This window comes from Triticum aestivum, chromosome 2D (genome assembly GCF_018294505.1).
Source record: "Triticum aestivum cultivar Chinese Spring chromosome 2D, IWGSC CS RefSeq v2.1, whole genome shotgun sequence".
Classification (NCBI taxonomy): domain Eukaryota; kingdom Viridiplantae; phylum Streptophyta; class Magnoliopsida; order Poales; family Poaceae; genus Triticum; species Triticum aestivum.
Window position 1 is genome coordinate 48,272,083 of NC_057799.1, and position 25,121 is coordinate 48,297,203.

Here is a 25,121-nt window from a genome sequence, read left to right on the forward strand (position 1 = left end):
TACGTACGAAGCAAAATGAACGAACCTACACTCTAAAATATGTCTACATACATCCGTATATAGTATATATTAAAATCTTTATAAAATGACTCATATTTAGTAACGGAGTAGGTGGTTGTTGGTCAGAGCAGCCAGAAAACGTTGATGTATAAACTCCCAAATAATCAGCTGGGGAGTACATAAATACACAACCGTTACCCGCAGAACCAACGGCTCTGGATGAAGCAGCTGTGGGGCCCCACGGCCGCTCATCATCAGCCGAGCAACACGCGCCCCTAGCCACTGCCACGTGGGCCCCAGCACGCTCTCGAGTCCTTCGTCTGCTCCTATATAAACACCCATCGCTCACTCCACAGCAGACCGTGCCCCTCGCCTCCATCACTCACTCTCAGAGCCCCCCAGCTAGCTAGAGTGCCCTGTGCATCTCGTGCTCGAAGCACCCAGCAAGGGTCAATTAGCAGCTGATCTGTCGATCATGGGCATGGAGGGGTGCTGCGACAAGAAGGTGATGGAGGAGGAGGCCCTGGTGAAGAAGATCACCGGCCTCGCCGCGGCCATCGGCGAGCTGCCCTCGCTGAGCCCGTCGCCGGCGGTGAACGCGCTCTTCACCGAGCTGGTGACGTCCTGCATCCCGGCGAGCACCGTGGACGTGGACGCGCTGGGCCCGGAGGCGCAGGAGATGCGCGCCCGCCTCATCCGCCTCTGCGCCGACGCCGAGGGCCACCTGGAGGCGCACTACTCCGACCTCCTCGCCGCGCACGACAACCCGCTCGACCACCTCACCCTCTTCCCCTACTTCAACAACTACATCAAGCTCAGCCAGCTGGAGCACGGCCTCCTCGCCCGCCACGTCCCGGGCCCCGCCCCGGCCCGCGTCGCCTTCCTCGGCTCCGGCCCGCTGCCGCTCAGCTCCCTCGTGCTCGCGGCGCGCCACCTCCCCGACGCCTCCTTCGACAACTACGACATCTCCGGCGAGGCCAACGAGCGCGCCAGCCGGCTCGTGCGCAACGACGCCGACGCCGGCGCGCGCATGGCGTTCCGCACCGCCGACGTGGCCGACGTGACGACCGAGCTGGCGGGGTACGACGTGGTGTTCCTGGCGGCGCTGGTGGGCATGGCCGCCGAGGAGAAGGCGCGCCTGGTGGAGCACCTCGGGAGGCACATGGCCCCCGGCGCGGCGCTCGTGGTGCGGAGCGCGCACGGCGCGCGCGGCTTCCTGTACCCGGTGGTGGACCCCGAGGAGATCCGGCGAGGCGGGTTCGAGGTGCTCACCGTGCACCACCCGGAGGACGAGGTGATCAACTCCGTCATCATCGCGCGCAAGGCGGCGGCGCCGGCGGCCGTTGCCGCCGACGGCGACGTGCCGGTGAACAACGGCGGCATGCCGGCGCAGTGCGCGGTGGCGGTGAGCAGACCGTGCCTCGGCTGCGCCTGCGAGCTGGGGACGAGGGCGCACCAGAAGATGAAGGAGATGGCCATGGAGGAGATGGAGGCGTAGGCATCGGCATCGCCAGCAGACATCGGCATCGCCCAGAGCACGGTGATGAATTCACCGACCGATTAATATTTGCCCGATTAATCCGCGACCGATACATACATGCATGGTAATAATTCGCTTGTCCTCATGCATGGATGGATGTGGCTACCTATTTACCACCATAATTATTAATCCTTGCCTGCGTATGGCTGGCTGGATTATTTATTTTCTACCGTAATTGTGCCGTGTTTGTTTTAGCAATCGTCTGACAGCTGCTGCATGCCTCCGGGTTTAACATAGAGGAGGAGGATGATATGTGTCGTGTTGTGTTGTGGTGAGATCGAGTCGAGTCGAGTTGCCTGCCTGCTGTTGTAATAAGTGATTTTGACACTCTATATGACTGAAGTGATCATCACCAATGCAAGAAGTGCAACACCTATGCTTTCTTAATTGATTCCCTTGTTTCAACGAGTTGCCTTGATTTCTTTTTTGTTTTAAGAAAATAATTGTCTCGATTTGCCATGCGATTTACCCGATCGTTCCAGTTAGTCAGCAAATATATACTTATGCGTGCTGGCAAAGTGCGAGCTCATATAGTAGGAGTACGGTCAACTGCCAGCAGCGGTTGCCAAATGATTGGAGTGCAGGATTTTTTATGTGGTGCCGAAACGACCGTGCTGCTCGAAATGTGTGCCAGTCAATTTAATGAATGGAATTTTCCTTTTCTTTTTGGCCGGGAGATGATGGAATTTGCTACTTGTGTCTTTTTAGCGGAATTTGCTACTTGTGCGATCTACCTAAGGATGGAAATGGGTAGCGTATGAGGCGGGTAGAGCAATACCATACCCATACCCATGTAGTCAATGGATAGAAAATTCTATCCATACCCGTACCCATGGGTATAAAACATTACATGTACCCATACCCATTAGGTACCCAACGGGTAAATCAAAGAATACACACATTATTTGTAACTTTACATTCATCTATAGCACATTTTAAAAAAACATTGATCTCACTCAATAACAGATAGATGAGTACATGACAATTATCTCAATTAAAATTGAATTGGTCACAACTTTAACATAGGTTCACAAGCTCATGACACAACTTTACCATAGGTACACTTGCTAATCACGGGTAAGGTCCACATGTCAGGCGGGTTGGGTATGGGTATATCCATGGGTAAAAGGCTATACCCGTGCCCTACCCATGACTTTACGGGTAGGATATGGGTACTACCCATGGGTATAAAGTTGTACCCATACCCTGCCCATGCAGGTACAGTATCCGCGGGTACCCATGCCTATGGGTAAAATTGCCATCCTTAGATCTAGTACTGCTCGGTGTCCAGTTTCTGTTTTCACCTGCAGAAGAAAAAAAGGCCACTTTTGGGCCATATTAGATCCTAATTGGCCCAAAAACAAACAACCCAATGACAAGAGGAGCAATGCTATAGGAATGCAATGTGTGATATGGAGAGAACAAAAACTAGATGGGTGCACGATTGCTGGGAAAAGCGAGAATGCAGAGGAAAGGTGTTGAGGTTTGTCACTACTCCATGCACTCGTTGCACTATAGGATGCACGGCTATTTGGCTAGTTTCCACCGGCGGGGTCGAAAAGACTCCTCTCAAAAAAGAAAAGAAAAACATAAAGAAAGCTTGTTACTAATACTACAGGTCGGTATCAGTTTTTGTTTTCTCATGCAGAAGAAACATGCCACTTTGGGGCGAAATACCCCTTGGAACATGACGGAAGGTGCACCTGATAACTGAATTACTTTTTAAAAAATTCCAAAGAAATAATCAAAACTTTCCAAAACTTTTTGGGAACAAACTTGAGCTATCATTACAGTCGTATAAAAATGTTTATCAATGAAATTCTGGCAAAAAAAAAACAAGACTTATAGTGTGAATAGTAGCTCTTATGTAGTGACGAATTTGTTTTTTTCTGCCCATAACAACATGAAAGGCATTTCTTCGCAAAAGATTTTATACGAGTGCAACAATAAACTACTATGTTCTTTGTACTACCTTGACAGTTGATGAATAGATCAGGACAATAAATCTTAAGTTCATAACCAGCTTCGAATGATTTTTTTTTGTGTATGAAAAAAATAAAAATTGATACCATGAATACTTTTTTTGCTAATATAACAAAAAAAGGATGAACATTTTAGAGATGCCTTGAAAAAAATTGAAAACAACATTTTTAGTGGACATTTGTTTTTATATATGGAATGAGTTTCTAACCAAGAGTGAACCAAATTATTGTGACGCTTATATAAGCAAATGAAAACATAAAACATGATTTAAGCATAGGAAGAAGTATGCTTTAATTTAATAGGCAGATGTGAGGCTCTAACCTAGACAGACCAGTGCACCAACTTATGCTGCTAGCTAGTAAGACTCCAGACCATTCGCAAGTAAATGAAAACATAAAAAAAAGAGAAAAAAAACCACTGCTAAAGAAAAGAATATGCAATAACATCAAGGCAAGAAAGAGAAAATAAAAGGAAACCACTGCTAGAGAGAAAGAAATAATAAAATAAGCAAAATGAAGAGGGAATAAATTAATAATAAACAATAATAAACGAAGAAAAAATAAGTTGACCCAGTCATTATTAAAAAACTACTTCTAGCAACTTTTTTTTAGCAAAACTACTTGTTTTCCGAGGAAATTTAGCAAACTACTGCTAACAAATACGAAGAGAGAGAATGTCACGTAAAGGCCGGCCCAGTACGTGCTTAATTGATTCCCTTGTTTCAGCGAGTTGCCTTGATTTCTTCTTCTTTTTAAGAAAACAATTGTCTCGATTTGCCCTGCGATTTAAACTCGATCGTTGTAGTTAGTCGGCAAATATATACTTATATGCGTGCTGGCAAAGTGCAAGCTCATATAGTAGGAGCACGGTCAACTGCCGGCAGCGGTTGCCAAATGATTGGAGTGCAGGATTTTTTTTTTCTGTGGTGCCAAAACGACCGTGCTGCTCGAAATGTGTGCCAGCCATTTTAATGAATGGAATTTGCTTTTTTTTGGCCGGGAGATGATGGAATTTGGTACTTGTGTCTTTTTAGCGGAATTTGCTACTTGTGCGATCTACCAGGCTGCTAGTACTGCTCGGTGTCCAGTTTCTGTTTTCACCTGCAGAAGGAAATAGGCCACTTTTGGGCCATATTACATCCTTGTTGATCCAAATAGACCATTTAGGGTCCAATTGGCCCAAAAAACAAACAGCCCAATGACAAGAGGAGCAATGCTACAGGGGGGATGCAATAATGTGTGATATGTAGAGAACAAAAACTAGACGGGTGCACGATTGCTAGGAAAAGCGAGAATGCAGAGGAAAGGTGCTGAGGTTTGTCACTACTCCATACACTGGTTGCTCTATTAGGACGCGCGGGTATTTGGCTAGTTTCTACCGTCTGGGTTGAGAAGACTCCCTTCAGAAAAGAAAAAGAAACGCAAAGAAAGTAGGTTACTACTACTACTACAGGTTGGCATCAGTTTTTGTTTTTTCATGCAGAAGAAATATGCCACTTTGGGGCGAAATACCCCTTGGAACATGGCGGTAGGTGCACCTATAATGAAATTACTTTTTAAAAAATTCCGAAAAAAGCAAAACTTTCCGAAACTTTTTGGGAACAAACTTGAGTTATCATTACAGCCGTGTAAAAATGTTCGTCAACGAAATCTTCTCCAAGGAAATTTTGGTAAAAAAGATCAGGACTTATAGTGCGAATAGTAGCTCTTAGATAGTGACAAATTTGTTTTCTTCTGTCCACGACAACATAAAAGGCATTTCTTCGCAAAAATATTTTATACGAGTGCAACAATAAATCTACTTTGTTCTTTGTACTACACATGACGGTTGATAAATAGACCCAAAGTTTCTCACAAAAAAACAAATCTACTTAGTTCACAAGAAGTTTCAGATTTTTTTATTTTCTTACAAATTACTTTTTTTAATTCGTGTGCAAATGCACCCGAGCGCAAACCGTTCTCGTCCCACTTTGGGCCATTAGATTCTTATTGCTCCCACTAGACCATTCAGGGTCAATTGGCCCACAAACGAACGACCCTATGACAAGAGGAGCAATGGTACCGCTCAAAAAAAGATGAGCAATGGTAAAACTCTTCCCTCCTATGTCGCTCCCTAGTGACGGGGAGGGAACCCTAGCCGCCGCCGGGCGCCCTCACTCTCCCGTCCATCCTCCTCCTCTACTGCCTTAAGTGGCGGTAGGGCTTCCCGCCTCCTTACACGTGGATCCGGTGCAGGTCGAGGTACTGTAATTCCGAGGGTCCTAGTTGTGCGGCTGGCCTCTGGCACTAGAGCATGTGGGCGACGACGGCGACCTAGGTTCCGCCCGAATCTGTCGTCCGGTGGCGGTTAGCGGGGTGGGTTGTGGGCAGTGTTGTCTGCCAGCTACTGCTATCCCTTGGGTGGCGGTGTTGGCCGGGTGCCGATTGTTCTTGGCGGCGTGCTGGCCTATGGCTGGCGGCGACCGGGTCTCCGCCTCTCTCTGCGGGTATGCGGATCGTGGGTTGACGGCAGTTGGCGGTGCTCGGTGGTTATGACGGGCGCTGCCACTTGTGTGTGGAATAGGAGGTGGTGGTGGCCAGTGTTGCCGAGGCTGCCCATCAACCAGAGGTGCCGGTTCCTTGGCGGCTCACTATTGAGATATGGAAAGCTAGATCTAACCACGACGATGGCGCCTGGTCAGCATGGGATGGAGACACTCTCACCAATTTCTATGCTGTCAGTGCTGCCAACTGTGCGTACGACTGTGATTCCTAGGTCGGTGTTGCTCCTCCAAGTTCCATGCCGGCTCGTTCTGTCGCCTACTTACTTATATATATTCTATGTGTGTATGAAAAAGCCGCTTATTGACATCCCCCTAACTATAGTCAATGCATATCTACGCCTACTAATAATCTATGGAGAGTTTCTGCCGGTTCACTGTCAGCATTTTACAGAATAACCCATGGTTTTATATTTAAGTAACCCGGTCCAATAATAAGTGCCCTTTTTTCTGTTGGGTTTTGGCCTAACTGCGGTAGCCGCTATCTCGGACGCCTGGGCGCTGTTTAGTATCTCGCGTTCAACCTTAGTAGGCCGGCGGACCATGAGGGTTGCGGCGATCTACATGTGGAGGAGAGTGGTGGCGTGGCGCATCTAAGATCACCTCCCGCTAGGTTTAGGAGAGGAAATGGTTCGAGAGAGGTACCTACAATAATTGTTGTAGTTTGAGTCAGATATTAACGGTATGTTGTTTTCCTTTTCTGGGATGTATACTTGTACACGTGTTTTTTTAAACCATGACGAGCAATTAATATGTTCTCAAAATATAATTGCTTATTGTAGAAAAAAATAAAATGCATGCCAACTATTTTTTATTCGAATTTTATTTATGGAATAGTTGAACAAGTTTGTAGCAAGCAGTGACAATTATGTTTCACAAACTATGAACGACAATTATGGAAAAGAAAACGTACATCTCATGAACACATTTTTTGTTCAACAAGAACATTTGTTAGCAATTGTTGAACAATAAACCATAACTAGCTTTGAACAATTTTTTTCTGTATGAAAAAGTAAAAATTGATACCATGAACACTTTTTTGTAAAAAAAAGGATGAACATTTTAGAGATGCATTACGAAAAATTGAAAACAACTTTTTTTAGTGGACATTGATTTTGATATATAGAATGAGTTTATAACCAACAGTGAACCAAATTATTGTGATGCTTATATAAAAAATTGGAAACATAAAAAATGATTTAAGCATAGGAAGAAGTATGCTGAAATTTAGTAGGCAGATGTGAGGCTCTAACCTAGACAGACCAGTGCACCAACTGATGCTGCTAGCTGGTAAGACTCCCGACCATTCTCATGTAAATGAAGACAATTAAAAAAAGCCACTGCTAAAGAAAATAATATATAATAAAATCAAGGCAAGAAAGAGAAAATAAAAGGAAACCACTGCTAGAGAGAAAGAAATAATAAAATAAGTGAAATGAAGAGGGTTTATAAATTAATAAAAAAACAATAATAAACGAAGAAAAAAGAAGTCGACCCAGTAATTTTTTTGAAAAACTCTGCTAGCAACTTTTTTTTAGCAAAACTACTGCTAACAACTACGAAGAGAGAACGTCACGTAAAGGTCGGCCCAGTACGTGCATCTGTGGGCGATACCTTAAGCGTTTGCGAGAAAAACACTGGCGTCGGCTCGGTCCAGCAGATCTGCCAAAGGACGATCGGCCCCGTCCAGCAGATCACTTTTGAAATACGACGATCGACTGCATATATCCAGATTGATCCGTACGGACTGCGCAGCAATTCAGATCGAAGAACTAAGCCTAATGGCCAAGGCGTCGCAGCCGCCATGGGTGGTCCAGTTCAACGGCACGAGCAAACCCGTCATTGTCGCGGCCTTCGACGGATGCAGCCGCTGGGACGAGACGCCGGACATGCCGGCGCTTCAAGGGAAACGATGCCTCGGCCGGGACGGAGACTGGTCGCTCATGCTCGACGAGGTCACCAACGGGTGCTCCCTCGTCAACTTCGCTAATACCTCGCCGTCGACCCCCACGGTAGTCGCTCTCCCGCCTCTGCCGGAGGACGCGCCCGATTTATTCTTATGGTTCGGCTGCGCTCTCTCCGCGCAAACCCCGCCCGATTGCACCGTTTTTTTGGATTTCGTCAGGGACAAGTCCCTTCTCTACTGCCGCCCTGGTGATCCCGAGTGGTCCCGCCTCCCTGTGGAGCTCGCCGAGGTGAACGACAAGTTCGACGGCCCCATAACCGCCGGCTACCAGGGGAAGGTGTACGCGACAACCATGGCGTCCCTGGTGGCCATCGACGCATCCGCCCCAACACCATCAGTCATCAGGACGGACATGGGACCCCGCCGCGGTGCCCCATGCACGCCGGGTACAAGTGCTACCCGGTGCCGTGTCCTGGCGGCGAGCTCTTTTTGGTGCGGTGCTGCATCTTTGGCGACCCGGATGTGGTGGATCTAAAGGTTTTCCTATGGAATCAGGAGGATAATGTGTGGGGAACTGTCGAAAGCATCGGGGATAGAACATTTTTTGTGGGCAGGTGTACTTTCGCCGTCGGGGCGGTTGAAGCAGGAACCCAACCCAACTGCATCCATGTGCTGCGTAAAGTTTGCGATGAATTTGTTATCTACACCGTGTCTCTGGATGATATGACCTTTGGGCTCCGTATAGTTGAGGGATGTGATGGTGATGAAGATGATGATGAGGACCAAGTATTCTGGACTCTTCCCATGAGGTAAGTTTAATTTCACCTCATCGATTTGAAAGTATTTATGTGCTTGTTCAATGTGATGATTTAGAGATGTTTTAACGTTTCCATATATGTATCTATTTGCAGCTTCGGTTTGAAAGTTGTACAAGCCATCAATACTATTGACGATGTCTCCGATGAGGTATCTATGTACATAATTATATTATTGTTAACATATTCGACTAGCTTACTGCAAATTAACATTGTTAAAGAAAGAAGGGAAATTGAATAGCAAATCAACATTGATGTAACCAGGTGATACAAACAAGAATTGAACATTGTTTGGGAGAGCAAGAAAAGGAGGACATGATGATGCTTAACCGACCTCTCCAGAGGAGAGGCAGTGGTGTGATCTCCATACCGACTTGTTGCGGCTACTAGTATCGAAAATTTCATTCATCGATTTCCTACATCTGAAAGCTGTCTGCAAGCGGTGGAACTCCATTGAAAGCCCGATACAACATGCAAAAGGGTCGCCATTGCTCATGACACCCTGCCTAGCAGGAAGGACAAAAGATGATCTTCTTGAGGTCTTCGATCCGATGAGCGAGAAAAAGTACAACATCAGGGTAAACATCCCTATTTCAGGTCTAAAATCACAGGATTCGCGTTTATTGCATTTCACAAAGAATGGTTGGGTCATCGTGTCAAAAGGCGGTGACCACATGTACTTCCTAGTGAATCCGTTCAAGAATTACCCAGATGGCGGCCATGTGATTGCTCTTCCACTTCTAGATATCCTTGGCCTCAAAGGATTATCGTTCTCTTCCATGCCGGGTTCTCCGGACTTTGTGGTCCTCGCCGTGGGAGCCACGCCAGACTATGAAGTTGTCTTTATTCAAACATGGCGAATAGGAGACAAAGAGTGGAAGGAAGAAATCTTACGAAATGTTGGTGTGCCGTTCTTCATGGCATCTCATAGCCCCGTCTTCCTTGACGACAAGGTTTATTTCCTAGACATGAATGGCAGGCTCGGAGTCGTGGACTTGAACGTGGAAAAGATGGAGTGGAAGGTCCCTGACAAGCCGGATCAACCGATACGTGGAAGTGACTATGTGTATACAATTCAGGAGTTGAACCATAGCTATCTAGCGGAGTGGAAAGGTGACCTGGTCGCCATTATCGGAGAAAATGGCAATTTTGGGTTCATCGGAATATTTAAGCTTGATCAGTCTAGGATGGATTGGACGGATTTGGAAGAGATGGAGGATGCTGCCATGTTTTGGGATAGAAGCAATGCTCTAATTGCGAGGCCAGCTTGCCGAAGGGATTTATGCAACAAGGTGTACTTTCTGAGCTGTACTAAGACTGATGATGGTGTGCAGGCCTACTACTGCTCAAAAGAGCAAGAATACTACACTTCCTTTTTGTGCCAAGGAGCCAATGAATGCCATATGGTTCGAGCCAAACTTGTAGGATTTACTTTGGTGACCGAGCAGTAGTCGATTGGAAGCCTAACAAGGAGTACTTTGAAATTCCTTTGCAACCTAAATAGCAGAGGAACAAGCACTATACTTGACCTAACTAAACATGTTAATCTTATTTCCACATGCAGGCCAATCATAGGAGGGGGACAAAAATTCATTTGGAAATCTAAAGGAATGTTAATAGTTTGTCTTCCCTTGTCTCGGGCTCTCAGCGAGTGTCTCAAGCTCGTTACTACCTACTACATCGTCCTGTGTTGCTTTGATTTGCCCTGTGATTTACTTGATCGTGCAAATACGTACATTTGGGTGTCAGCAAGTAAAACCTCATACGGTCAACTGCTAGCAGCAGCTAGGTTGCCAAATGATCGGGGTGCAGGAGTTTTGTGTGGTGCCAAAATCATTCAGGGACCAACAACTGAACAACCGATATAAATATATGAAAAAAAAACCCTACTCCCTTCATTCCATAATGTAAGACGTTTTTTTGACACTTCAGATGGATGCACCGATGATTGATTTGAAAAGCGAGAATGCGGAGGAAAGGTGTTGAGATTTTTCATGACAAATCAATGAACCCATATATTTGGTTAGTTTCTACCTTGCAGATTCTGGAGTCTCATACAAAGAAAGTACAAGACCCATATTTTTTTTGAGGGGTAGTACAAGACCCATATAAGATGCTTATAGCAGCATGTTTTTTTAGTCACTATAGCAGCATGTTCTTTTTTTTCATGTTGTAGAGGGACGTCGCTCTCCTTGGGCCGACCCACATAATGCGCATGCTCGCCTCGAGATTTGCTAAATGCTCGACCGTTCATGTGATTTGCTTTTGTAAAATATAACAATACACTAATAGCTACCTATATACCATAGGGGAACCACCCATTAGGTGGTACCATGATAGCACAAAATTCAAATCCAAAAGTTTAAAAAAAATTCCTAAACATTTTTCTGAATGTCCACAAGATATGTGTCTACAATCCCCCAAAATTCGAAATCCTAATTCCATCAACATATAGATAAAAGAACAAAATATTGATTTGTGTTTTGTATTTTTGTTACTCTAGTTCATGCTGGATTTCACTTATACAAAGCAATGAGTGAAAAAGATAAAAATAAAATATATTAAAAATAAAACCAATAGTAAGGAAAATAAATATATAATAAATCAGGAAAAATAAATGAATGAATGAAAAATAAAATTAAAAAATAAACCAATAAGATAAGAAAAAGAATTATTTTTTTAGGATAGAAAATAGAATGAATGAATTAAGAAATGACCATTGCTACTAGCTACCATCTTTTTTTTTAGTTTTTTTACTGGATCTACCTTTTTTTAGTTCAACCAGGTACCTCCTAGGAAGAAAAAGTCGGCCCAGTACGGGTGACACGCTAAGTGTTGGTCAAAAAAAAGGGAGAAAGATTTTTGGGGTGCTAAATAACGCACGGGAGTCGGCCCCGCCCAACTGATCTACCGCGTGCTGCTGTCCTTGAAAGCGGGAACGAGGCAGCAAGCGTGGGAAACACCCTTTGGTTCTTGGGTATATACACCTCATATAGAGAAAACATAATTAAAATAAAAGTAAAAAATGTTAGAAGTTTTTTTTAGAATGAACTTGACATTTTTTTGCACTAGTATATAAATTTTCGCGAATAAAAACCGAGTATTGACTTTTTTTTAGGGAAATGCCATCATAGCGGTTTTATATTTCATGTGATAACCGCCATACATCGTTTGTCAATACATCTAGTAGAAAATCCAGAGGCTCTAATTTCCATACAATAGTTCGAGAGACCTCCGAATTCCTAGCCAACAAATTTGCCGCCATATTAGTTTCCCTAGGACAATGAGAAAAAATTATAGAAATAAAATTACAAGCTAAGAAAGAGCATTCTTCATATATTGTTGCTGCAGGTCCAAGCGAACTTCCTCCGTTTTGCATGATTTCAATGACTTCCATGTAATCGCCTTCTACGCATAGCTTCTTGCATCCAATTTCACTTTCGAGGAAAAGTCCATCTCTTAAGCCTCGTTCTTCTGCCATAGCCGCTTCTCCAATAAAAGGGATGTTGTTGCAAGATGCCGCCACAAAGAAATCGGAGTGGTCTCAAAGTATAGCACCTGTAGCGCCGGTGCCACTATCAATGTCGAAACCAGCATCCACATTCAGCTTGATGGCGTCCTCTGGTGGTTTCTCCTAGCCATGTCTCCTAATTCGGGTGGTTTCTCCATTTTGAGTGTTGACTTCAAGGCAATAAAAAACAAATTTTATCTCTACTCCTAAAGGGGGAATTGGTACGCCGGTACGCATGGTTCTGTTTTGCCTCCACCTCCCACCATCACCCCGCCATGCTGGTTTTCACCCTCCCACCAAAAACCGATTCGCCCGATCCTCCTTGTTCGTTTTAGCAGATATCGATTCAATTCAATCACATAATATTAGGTAATTGAGAATTTAGAAATGCACCATGCATATATATGAGATCAGCTTCCTAAAAAAGACAGACAAAAGATTTTCCGCAATAACCAGTCAAAACAAAATCAGATATTTCTCAACAACAAATCGGTAATCCCGCGCAGTTGCCATTTATTAACAGAAGATTTTTTCCTGAGCTCCTATCACTGCTCCTTCGTCGTGTGCACCGACTATGCCGCAAGGTCCTCCATGGCGGCATCGCGCTGAAGCGGGACTATGCCGTCGAGTTTGCTGTCAACAACGGCCTCCGCGACCCCTACGCTCAATCCCTCACCGACCTAGGCCAGGACCAGTGCATTGCGACTTTTTGAGTTTTGGCATATGGGTGTTCGACCGATGCAATTCAAAACTATGTCTGCATTGGTGAAGTCTCAATCTTGGAGGTCGTTCGAAGGTTCACTAAAGCAGTGGTTGATGTTTTCGAACTAGAGTACTTGACGACACCCAATGAGGAAGACAGAGAGGCTAATGGCAGATAGTGAAGCAAGAGGATGGCCAAGGATGCTTGGGCACTTGATGTTGGGGAACGTAGCAATAATTCAAAATTTTCCTACGTGTCACCAAGATCAATCTAGGATATGCTAGCAACGAGAGAGAGGGAGTGCATCTTCACACCCTTGAAGATCGCTAAGCGGAAGCGTTACAAGAACGCGGTTGATGGAGTCATACTCGCGGCGATTCAAATCGCGGAAGATCCGATCTAGCACCGAACGGACGGCGCATCCGCGTTCAACACATGTACAGCCCGGGGACGTCTCGTCCTTCTTGATCCAGCAAGGGGAGAGGAGAAGTTGAGGGAGAACTCCAGCAGCACGACGGCATGGTGGCAATGGAGCTCGTGGTTCTCCGGCAGAGCTTCGCTAAGCACTACGGAGGAGGAGGAGGAGTTGGAGGAGGAGAGGGCTGCGCCAGGCAAGGGGTGCGGCTGCCCTCTCTCTCCCTCACTATATATAGGGGGAAGGGGGTGGATGAGGCGCCCTAGGGTTCCCTAGGGGAGGGGCGGCGGGTTCCTTTGGGTATTCTATGAAGATGCATTCATCCGCTTTGGATTCGAGCTTATCAGCCTGAAACTTTTTCACATAAGCGTCGCAGCCCCAAACTTTTAAGAAACGACAACTTCGGTTTTTCTAAACCATAGTTCATACGGTGTCATCTCAACGGAATTACGTGGTGCCCTATTTAAAGTGAATGCGGTTGTCTCTAATGCCTAACCCATAAACGATAGTGGTAACTCGATAAGAGACATCATGGTATGCACCATATCCAATAGGGTGCAGCTATGATGTTCGGACACACCATCACACTATGGTGTTCCAGGCGGTATTAGTCGTGAAACAATTTCCACAATGTCTTAATTGTGTACCAAACTCGTAACTCAGATATTTATCTCTATGATCATATCATAGACATTTTATCCTCTTGTCACGATGATCTTCAATTTCACTCTGAAATTACTTGAACCTTTCAAGATTTCAGACTTGTGTTTCATCAAGTAAATATACTCGGAATCTACTCAAATCATCTGTGAAGTAAGAGCATAACGATATTCACTGCGTGCCTCAGCACTCATTGGATTGCACACATCAAATGTATTACTTCCAACAAGTTGCTCTTTTGTTCCATCTCACTGAAAACGAGGCCTTTCAGTCATCTTGCCCATGTGGTATGATTTGCATGTCTCAAGTGATTCAAAATCAAGTGAGTTCAAACGATCCATCTGCATGGAGTTTCTTCATGCATATATACCAATAGACATGGTTCGCATGTCTCAATCTTTTCAAAAACGAGTGAGTCCAAAGATCCATCAACATGGAGCTTCTTCATGCGTTTTATACCAATATGACTCAAATGGTAGTGCCATAAGTATGTGGTACTATCATTACTATCTTATATCTTTTGGCATGAACATGTGTATCACTACGATCGAGATTCAATAAACCATTCATTTTAGGTGCAAGACCATTGAAGGTATTATTCGAATAAACAGAGTAACCATTATTCTCCTTAAATGAATAACCGTACTGCGATAAACATAATCCAATCATGTCTATGCTCAACGCAAACACCAAATAACAATTATTTAGGTTTAACACCAATCTCGATGGTAGATGGAGCATGCGATGCTTGATCACATCAACCTTGGAAACACTTCCAACACATATCGTCATCTCACCTTTAGCTAGTCTCCGTTTTTCCGCAGCTTTTATTTCGAGTTACTAACACTTAGCAACCGTACTGGTATCTAATACCCTGGTGCTACTAGGAGTAATAGTAAAGTACACATTAATATAATGTATATCCAATATACTTCTGTCGACCTTGCCAGCCTTCTCATCTACGAAGTATCTAGGGCAGTTCTGCTTCAGTGACCGTTCCCCTCATTTCAGAAGCACTTAGTCTCGGGTTTGGGTTCAACCTTGGGTTTCTTCACTAGAGCAGCAACTGATTTGCCGTTTCATGAAGTATCCCTTCTTGCCTTGCCCTTCTTGAAACTAGTGGTTTTACTAACCATCAACAATTGATGCTTCTACTTGATTTCTACTTTCGCGGTGTCAAACATCGCGAATAGCTCAAGGATCATCATATCTATCCCTGATATGTTATAGTCCATCACGAAGCTCTAGTAGCTTGGTGGCAGTGACTTTGGAGAACCATCACTATCTCATCTGGAAGACAACTCCCACTCGATTCAAGCGATTGCAGTACTCAGACAATCTGAGCACATGCTCAACGATTGAGCTTTTCTCCCTTAGTTTGTAGGCTTAAGAAACTTGTCGGAGGTCTCACACCCCTTGACGTGGGCACGAGCCTGAAATCCCAATTTCAGCCCTTGAAACATCTCATATGTTCCGCGACGTTTCAAAAACGTCTTCGGTGCCTCAATTCTATACTGTTTTAACCTTACGCACTGAACTATCACGTAGTGATCAAAACGTGTATGTCAGATGTTCGCAACATCCACAAACGACTATCGAGGTTCAGCTTGCGCCTTTTGATCTCCATCTTCGAGGCGCGGCATGATCACCTTCGTCACCGGTATGACACCATGATCTTCATCATCATGTCTTCATGAAGTTGTCTCGCCAACTATTACTTCTACTACTATGGCTAACGGTTAGCAATAAAGTAAAGTAATTACATGGCGTTTTTCATTGACACGCAGGTCATACAATAAATTAAGACAACTCCTATGGCTCCTGCCGGTTGTCATACACATCGACATGCAAGTCGTGATTCCTATCACAAGAACATGATCAATCTCATACATCACATATATCATTCATCACATCCTTTTGGCCATATCACATCACATAGCATACCCTGCAAAAACAAGTTAGACGTCCTCTAATTGTTGTTGCATGTTTTACGTGGCTGCTATGGGTTTCTAGCAAGAACGTTTCTTACCTACGCAAAAGCCACAACGGTGATATGCCAATTGCTATTTACCGTTCATAAGGACCCTTTTCATCGAATCCGATCCAACTAAAGTGGGAGAGACAGACACCCGCTAGCCACCTTATGCATCAAGTGCATGTCAGTCGGTGGAACCTGTCTCATGTAAGTGTACGTGTAAGGTCGGTCCGGGCCGCTTCATCCCACAATGCCGCTGAATCAAGATAAGACTAGTAACGGCAAGCAAATTGAACAAATCATCGCCCACAACTACTTTGTGTTCTATTCGTGCATAGAATCTACGCATAGACCTAGTTCTGATACCATTGTTGGGGAACGTAGCAATAATTCAAAATTTTCCTATGTGTCACCAAGATCAATCTAGGAGATGCTAGCAACGAGAGAGAGTGAGTGCATCTTCATACCCTTGAAGATCGCTAGGCGGAAGCGTTACAAGAACGCGGTTGATGGAGTCGTACTCGCGGCGATTCAAATCGCGGAAGATCCGATCTAGCACCGAACGGACGGCGCCTCCGCGTTCAACACACGTACAGCCCGGGGACGTCTCCTCCTTCTTGATCCAGCAAGGGGAGAGGAGAAGTGAGGGAGAACTCGAGCAGCACGACGGCATGGTGGCAATGGAGCTCGTGGTTCTCCGGCAGAGCTTCGCTAAGCACTACGGAGGAGGAGGAGGAGGAGGAGGAGGAGGAGTTGGAGGAGGAGAGGGCTGCGCCAGGCAAGGGGTGCGGCTGCCCTCTCTCTCCCTCACTATATATAGGGGGAAGGGGGGTGGAGGAGGCGCCCTAGGGTTCCCTAGGGGAGGGGCGGCGGCCACATGCTGGCGATAGCCTGGTACCCCCGGAACAATTCCGGACTCCAATACCCTTCGTCCAATATACCGATCTTCACCTCCGGACCATTCCGGAGCTCCTCGTCATGTCCGGGATCTCATCCGGGACTCCGAACAACCTTCGGTAACCACATACTATTTCCCATAACAACTCTAGCGTCACCGAACCTTAAGTGTGTAGACCCTACGGGTTCGGGAACCATGCAGACATGACCGAGACGTTCTCCGGCCAATAACCAACAGCGGGATCTGGATACCCATGTTGGCTCCCACATGTTCCACGACGATCTCATCGGATGAACCATGATGTTGGGGATTCAATCAATCCCGTATACAATTCCCTTTGTCAATCGGTATATTACTTGCCCGAGATTCGATCGTCGGTATCCCAATACCTCGTTCAATCTCGTTACCGGCAAGTATCTTTACTCGTTCCGTACCGCATGATCCCGTGGCTAACTCATTAGTCACATTGAGCTCATTATGATGATGCATTACCGAGTGGGCCCAGAGATACCTCTCCGTCATACGGAGTGACAAATCCCAGTCTCAGATTCGTGCCAACCCAACAGACACTTTCGGAGATACATGTAGTGCACCTTTATAGCCACCCAGTTACGTTGTGACGTTTGGTACACCCAAAGCATTCCTACAGTATCCGGGAGTTGCACAATCTCATGGTCTAAGGAGACGATACTTGACATTAGAAAAGCTCTTAGCAAACGAACTACACGATCTTGTGCTATATATGCTTAGGATTGGGTCTTGTCCATCACATCATTCTCCTAATGATGTGATCCCGTTATCAATGACATCCAATGTCCATGGTCAGGAAACCATAACCATCTATTGATCAATGAGCTAGTCAACTAGAGGCTTACTAGGGAGATGTTGTGGTCTATGTATTCACACATGTATTACGGTTTCCAGTTAATACAATTATAGCATGAACAATAGACAATTATCATGAACAAGGAAATACAATAATAACCATTTTATTATTGCCTCTAGGGCATATTTCCAACACTTGACTGTATGCTGGACATGAAAGAATTGTCCCGCAGGGTGAAAAGGCCAGTACAAAGGTCACTGCAACAATCCAACGATCATTCTTGAGGCAGTTGCAACGAAGGATCTTTGGACATGGCATTCATTTTTTTGGTTTGCCTAGGTGTCATAATGACCTGAATGTGTTATCCACATCACTACTCTCTGCTAGGCTTATTACAGGAGATGCTCCTCCATGCAACTATACAATCAATGGACACACACAATGGGTTACTACATTGCTGATGGCATCTATCCCCCATGGGGCACATTAGTCAAAACAATTCTGCGTCTAAAAGGTAACAAAAATATTCACTTTGCCCAACGTTAAGAAGCGGCTAGGAAAGATGTGGAAAGAGCCTTAGGTGTGCTTCAGAAGCGCTTTGCAATTGTTTGTGGCTCTGCCGAGTATCGGAGCTCCAAGGTTCTATGACAAATCATAACTTGTTGCATCATATTGCATACCATGATCCTTGAAGATGAGAGAGATATGCCTGAGAACTTTCGATACATCACCAACAGGACTCGTCTTGAGCCAGAGCACGATGCAAATAGGACCCAGGCATTCCTTGAAGTGCATCACAGGATCGAGAACTGACAAGTTCATAACCAGCTTCAAGAAGATCTTGTTGAGCATCACTGGCTCCTAGTTGTGTTTAGTTATTTGCTACATTTGAACCATTCGGTGATTTTAATTTTGAATATTTCGGTTTGTAAACTTTGAATTCGGTTTGTAAACTAGATTCGTGATGTGCTTGAACCTTCATAGTTATGTTTAGTTTCTATTTGTGTGCTAATGTGTAGTTACAATATAAACTAGAATTGCATAAATTAGAAAAAATAAAATTATACTCTGTTATATTTAGGGGATCGGCTAGATCGAGCCAAAAGTTAGTGGAGTAAATATACTCCGCTAAGCTTTACTTGACTGGATACTCTATTTTGTAGAGGATCGTCAGGAGTTGCTCTAAGGCGACCTAAGTCAAGCATCAACCGCCCTGTCGCCTAAGCGCCTAAAGCGGGCATCATTGTAAGGCAGTGCAAGGGCACCTTGCCACCTAAGCGTCCAAGGAAGGACACCTTAAAAACATCGCCAATATGATATGCAATCTTGATTCAACTGTTCATGAGTGCCATTGAAGGGGTAAAAGAAAATCGAATGCACAATGAATAATTTATGCAAGATCATGACTAGAGACTTGAAATGGAGCGACTTACTAATCATTGGAAAAATGTTATGGACCTAAGTAAACCGGTATCTAAATCTGACAGCTGCAACAGTAATCAACAACTAATTGAGTTGTACTTTAAATATATACAAACAACAGATGGTGCCAAATGTTTAATTCGTGGAATTCCCAATAAGAAATAACTTCGACCAGCTAGACATAAAAACCTAAGCAGTGAGCTACTCCCTCCGTTTCAAATAGATGACCCAACTTTGTACTAACTTTGGTTGGGTCATCTATTTTGGAAAGGAGGGAGTAGAAGATTACCTCTCGGGAAAATATAGTTGTAGCACTAAGCATCATTTAATTACCATTCGTGTACATCACAACTCTTCCTTTAAATATTATCTTTCAATCTTCATAACCCAAGGGCATTTGTACGAACAGTCGAAGAACACATATGCAATGTCACAATCAGAAGGTAAATCCATTCGAAGAAGTACGTATTACTGCAGCACCTAATGCCAAGCAGTAGGGCTGTGCTCCTGAGGCCGTGCAAGTAGCCGCAACGCCGCCAAACAGTTGGGCCGCGCGCACGCGGAGGGCCCACATGTTGAGCGTAAATTACGGAAGATAATCGGAACACAGAAGACAGAAGTCATGGCCAATTCAGAGCTTAGTTCCTGGCGGACACGGACGGATTAGGTATTCTCTCTATATATAATCAGATAGTCCAGACTTTTCTCCCCCAAAAAAGCGATCGATCCAGAAGTCCCAGACGCGCTCCGCAACAGACATTGAAGAACGCTACTTCATGGCCAAGACACAGCAGCAGCCGTGGTTGGTACAATTCAACGGCACGAGCAAGCCCGTCCTCGTCGCACCGTTCGAGGGATGGCGCCGCTGGGACGACGCGCCGGGCATGCCGGTGCTGGAAGGGAAACGATGCATCGGCCTGGATGGAGGTTGGTCGCTCATGCTCGACGAGGTTACCAACGGGTGCTCCCTCGTGAGCATCGCTGATACGTCGCCGTCGGCCCCCACTGTGATCGCTCTCCCGCCCTTGCCCGAGGACGCGCCACCGCCGCACCTGCTGTTCAGCTGCGCGCTCTCGTCGCAAACCCCACCCGACTGCACCGTTGTGCTCAGCTTTTTTACGGGTATGACGTCCCTCATCCACTGCCGTCTCGGCGATGCTGAGTGGTCCTGCCTCCAAGTGGACCTCCCCGAGGAGGGAGACGAGTTCGACGGCCCCATAACCGCCGGCCCGGAGGGGAGGGTGTACGCAACGACCATGCTATCCCTGGTGGCCGTCGATGCGTCGAGCCCGACGTTGGCCGTCAAGACGATGGAGAGGCATCCGCCGTCCTGCCCCGTGCACGAAGGGTACAAGTGCTACCCGGTAGCATGCCCTGGTGGAGATCTCTTCTTGGTGCGCTGCTGCAACTTTGGCTACCCGTCAGAGGTTGTGGATATAAAGGTTTTTCGATGGAATCGAGATGACAACGCGTGGGAGGCGGTTGAAACTATTGGGGACAGAACATTTTTCGTGGGTAGGTTTTCTTTCGCGGTCCCATCGGCGGCTGAAGCAGGAACCCAGCCCAACTGCATCCATATGCTTCACAGAGATTGCGGTGAAGCTGGTGTCTATACCATGTCTCTGGACAATATGACCATAAGGCTCAGTGTAGTCAAGGGATGTGATGAGGACCAACTACTCTGGGCTCTTCCCACTAGGTAAGTTTAGTGGACGTTTATTTCACTCGGTTGATTAGTAGGAGTGGTAGTATATTATTTGTGAGATGGTTTAATAATGTTTTTATGTATGTACCAGCTTCGGTTTGAAAGCAGCACGATCCATTGACACTCCTGATGATGTCTCCAATGAGGTAAGTCTGTACATTATTATATTATTGACAACTAATTAGACTAGCTTAGTGCAAATTAGAATTAAACAAGGCAAATTAACCTATATACTTGATAGGTGATTCAAAGAAGAACTGCACATTGCCGCAGAGAGGAAGAAAAAGAGGGCACTACGGCCTCTCCCGATGAGAGGCGGTGGTGTGAACTCGATACCGACTTGCTGCAGCTACTACTATCCAAGATTTCATTCATTGATTTCATACACATTAATGCTGTCTGCAAGCAATGGAACTCCAATAACAGCCCGATCCAAGATGCAAAAGTGTCGCCATTGCTCATGACAACTCGGTCAGCAGGTAGGACCAAGGAGGATCTTCTCGAGATTTTCGATCCAGTGAGCAAGAAGAAATACATCATCAAGGTTTACATCCCCGCTTCAAGTCTCAAATCATGGGGATCGCATTTATTGCATTACACAAAGAACGGTTGGGTCATCATGTCAAGAAGCGGCGACCACATGTTCTTCCTAGTGAATCCGTTCAAGAATTACTCGGATGGTGGCCATGTGATTGCTCTTCCACCTTTGGATGTCCTTGGCCTCAAAGGATTGTCGTTTTCTTCGGTACCAGGTTCTTCGGACTTCGTGGTCCTCGCCGTAGGATCTACCCCTGGCGGCGAAGTTATCATTATACAAACTTGGCGAATGGGAGATGAAGAGTGGAAGGAAGAATGCTTAAGCGACGATGACGCACCGTTCTTCATGGCATCTCACAGCCCCGTCTTCCTAGACGGAGTCTTCTATTTTCTGGACATCAATGGCAGGCTTGGAGTCGTGGACCCGAACGAGGATGAGATGGAATTTTGCGTCCTCAAAAAGCCGGATCAACCAATACGTGGAAGCGATGAGGTGCATCTTCGTGAACGGGAGTGCAACTATCTGGTGGAGTGGAAGGGGGAGCTAATTGCCATTTTCCGGAAGAATGCCAATGGATCGGTCAGAATGTTCAAGCTAGACCGGTCTCAGATGCTTTGGTCGGAGTTGCAAGGTATAGAGGATGCGGCTGTGTTCTGGGATAGGAGCAATGCTCTGATTGCTGTGCCGCCGGCCGGAGATGATTTATGTAACAAGATGTTCCTACCGAACTATACTGAGACCGAAGGTGGTGGAAGGACGCAGGCATTCTACTCATTTCAGGAGCAATGCTACTACCCTTCCTTCTGTTCCAAGGAGCCCATGAACGCTATATGGTTCCAGCCAGACTTGGATGTATTTACGGTGACTCACCACTAGTTCATGCTATTGGGCCTTCTTCGGTAGACCCCCCCACCCCCCCCACCCTCCCCAACAAAACGTAGAAGGGCAGAATGGTCATACGAAAGAAGGGTATGCCCACCTCGTATTATACAATTATGGATGGCGTACGTAGACCGCGTGCATGCAAAAAAAAAAAAACAAACTGGCAGCACGATCTACTCACCCGCCCACCCCGTCTACTCGCCCGCCCACCCCGTCTACTCGCCCGGCCCATCCGATCGCCGCCGCCGCGGATCGCCGCCCTCCGACCCCGTCCGCCGCCGCCGTCCGAGCCCGTCCGACGCCGCCGTCGCCGTCCCAACGGCGTGCGTCGCCGCATCTCACCGTCATCGTCCACCGCCCGGACGTGAAGGCCCGTCTACTCGCCCGCCCACCCCGTCTACTCGCCCGCCCCATCCGATCGCCGCCGCCGCGGATCGCCGCCCTCCGACCCCGTCCAACGCCGCCGTCGCCGTCCCAACAGCGTGCGTCGCCGCATCTCTCCGTCATCATCCACCGCCCGGACGTGAAGGGCCCGACGTGCCACGCCGCCTCCGCACCACTCTCCCCACCCCCCGTCGTGGATCCTGCCAAACATCCGGCCGGTGGCTCGTCGTGCACGTCGCCGGCTGCTAGATTCAAGGCGGGGACAGCTGCCGTCGTCGAACACCGGCGACGCCTACACCGCGGGGCAAGGTTTGTCATCTAAACCTAGCGGGCATGATGGATGGAAGTTAGGGCTAGTTAAGTGGCGAATCTAGGATGTAAGTGGAGGGCAGGCTTAATTTAAAGAACGCTGTATTTTTTTCATGACGACATCATACAATATGCACACACCGCTGGGCAACCTCAACTAGTTGTTTCACACAACACTAAAAAGTGTTGTTTGAACCATTGCATTAAGAAAAAAATTCATGGTAGCTGTTGGGTTCATGGATTACACGTCTTTCTCTTTTTTTTTTCAAACCAACATGAGTTTTTGTCCTTGTTGTAATCAACACTTCAAATGTTTTGCAGTTCTGTGAGTTAGGCGTGTTGACATGGAGAAAGAATCCGCATTCGGGAGGGACGAGAATGATACTGATAAGGTGGCTAAGACTGATAACGAAAATTTGAACGAAGATGATGACAGCAGCGACAATGATTCAGTGTCGTCATATGATATCTTACCTCCGGATGATTTTCATAATAATGAACATGGCGCAAATAGTGAAAACGTAAGTGGCGTATATTTTGATTTTATTTTTGAATTTGCAAAGTATGACATGGCTAACTATATATCTTTGTGTACAAATTTGCAGGAAGATGTGGATGTTGACAATGTGCAACATAGTTGGCAGGAATCATTTGCAGATAACTTGAGCCAGGTTAGTTGATAGATGTTGTACATCGATCAATACTATGATTTAAATGATAGTAATTGACATATATATTTTCAAATGAATGTTGTAGGAGGAGTCAGATGGTCCTAGCGTTGATCACGATGAGGGAGAGATCGATATTGAGGAGGCTCAAAGGCAGCAGAAGATGCTTGAGACACATTGGAAGGTCATGGCTATGACCTTTCGGTCGCAAGGGGATGCATACATATTCTACAACAATCACGCCAGAGAGCACGGGTTTAGCATCAGGAAACAGAAGGTGAAACGAGGTGCTTCGGGAATGATACGGTACCGGCGGTTTCTTTGCTCCAGGGCAGGGAGAAGGCAGAGCAAGTTCATAACCATGGAGGGCCGCAAGCGCAGGCTTAGACCGGAGACTCGTTGCGACTGCGGTGCACATATGGTGGTGAAGCTGGACAGAGAACGTGGCGTTTGGTTCGTCGCATCATTCGTGGATGATCACAACCACGCGATGGCTCGGCCCGACGAGGTTTGTTTTTTGTGGTCACACAGACGGATTGGAGATGGCCAGAGGGCCGAGATATTGGCGATGGAAGCGGCCGGGATAAGAAAGCATATTATAATGGACAACTTCATCAGCAGATACGGTTCGTACGATAAGTGCGGGCTTATCAGGAGGGACATTTACAATCTTTGTTGCAGAGAAAAAATGAAGCTCATTGCAAAGGGTGATGCAGAGACGGCAGTTGGCATTATGAGGAGCAGGAAGGAGAAGGACCCTGAGTTTTTTTTGAGTATGTGCGTGACAAGGAAGGGCGACTGAAGAGTATGTTCTGGTGCGATGCACAGTCGCGGAGGGACTATCAGGACTACGGAGATGTGGTCGTGTTTGATAGCACGTATAAGATGAACAGATACGGTATGCCGTTCGTCCCCTTTGTCGGAGTTAACAACCACCGTTGCACCACAGTGTTTGGTTGTGCCATCATTGCTGACGAGATGGAAGGGACATACGTGTGGCTGCTGCAGTCATTTATGAAGGCAAACTGTCAGGTGAAGCCAAAGTCAATAATCACAGACGGTGACGCTGCAATGATCCGGGCTATTCGGAATGTCCTTTCAGATGTGTTCCATCATCTTTGCTCCTGGCATATCGAGAAAAATATGCAGAGGCACCTGCATTACAAGTCACTGGATGAGTTCAGATCGCTCCTCTACTATGCCACCTCTCAAGCGAACTTTGAGCAGAGATGGAAAGCTTTCTATGCATGATAAGTGGAAGACGGATAGAACTGAAGAGTGGCTTGACAGGATGTACAGGAAGAGGAGACTTTGGGCAGCTTCATATCTTTCCGATGGTTTTTTTCTTGGTATGCGAAGTAACCAGAGGAGTGAAAGCCTCAACTCCTGCCTTCACCTTCACCTGGACTACGGTATGACAATTGTTGATTTGGTGGTGCATT

General features: G+C 46.1%; 3 protein-coding genes across 3 annotated transcripts; all 3 read left to right on the forward strand.

Moving 5' to 3' along the window:
- Window positions 1–343: 343 nt before the first annotated feature.
- Window positions 344–1,945, forward strand: LOC123051465 (nicotianamine synthase 9). The gene has a single exon (XM_044474330.1). It carries the CDS (start codon window positions 476–478, stop codon window positions 1,496–1,498), a length of 1,023 nt encoding a protein of 340 aa, XP_044330265.1. The 5' UTR covers window positions 344–475; the 3' UTR covers window positions 1,499–1,945.
- Window positions 1,946–19,925: 17,980 nt separating this feature from the next.
- Window positions 19,926–22,418, forward strand: LOC123048640 (uncharacterized). Its single transcript, XM_044471695.1, has 3 exons — window positions 19,926–20,892; window positions 20,990–21,044; window positions 21,140–22,418. Exons 1-3 carry the CDS (start codon window positions 19,970–19,972, stop codon window positions 22,310–22,312), a joined length of 2,151 nt encoding a protein of 716 aa, XP_044327630.1. The 5' UTR covers window positions 19,926–19,969; the 3' UTR covers window positions 22,313–22,418.
- Window positions 22,419–23,340: 922 nt separating this feature from the next.
- LOC123048641 (protein FAR1-RELATED SEQUENCE 5) lies at window positions 23,341–24,684 on the forward strand. The gene is made up of 3 exons (XM_044471696.1): window positions 23,341–23,532; window positions 23,617–23,682; window positions 23,768–24,684. Exons 1-3 carry the CDS (start codon window positions 23,356–23,358, stop codon window positions 24,479–24,481), a joined length of 957 nt encoding a protein of 318 aa, XP_044327631.1. The 5' UTR covers window positions 23,341–23,355; the 3' UTR covers window positions 24,482–24,684.
- Window positions 24,685–25,121: the final 437 nt, after the last annotated feature.

Coding starts and splice junctions, on each gene's coding strand:
- LOC123051465 (XM_044474330.1), top strand. CDS start 476: ATGGGCATGGAGGGGTGCTGCGACAAGAAGGTGATGGAGGAGGAGGCC.
- LOC123048640 (XM_044471695.1), top strand. CDS start 19,970: ATGGCCAAGACACAGCAGCAGCCGTGGTTGGTACAATTCAACGGCACG. Junction 20,893..20,989: donor CTCTGGGCTCTTCCCACTAG/GTAAGTTTAGTG, acceptor TGTATGTACCAG/CTTCGGTTTGAAAGCAGCAC. Junction 21,045..21,139: donor CTGATGATGTCTCCAATGAG/GTAAGTCTGTAC, acceptor TATACTTGATAG/GTGATTCAAAGAAGAACTGC.
- LOC123048641 (XM_044471696.1), top strand. CDS start 23,356: ATGGAGAAAGAATCCGCATTCGGGAGGGACGAGAATGATACTGATAAG. Junction 23,533..23,616: donor ATGGCGCAAATAGTGAAAAC/GTAAGTGGCGTA, acceptor ACAAATTTGCAG/GAAGATGTGGATGTTGACAA. Junction 23,683..23,767: donor TTGCAGATAACTTGAGCCAG/GTTAGTTGATAG, acceptor TGAATGTTGTAG/GAGGAGTCAGATGGTCCTAG.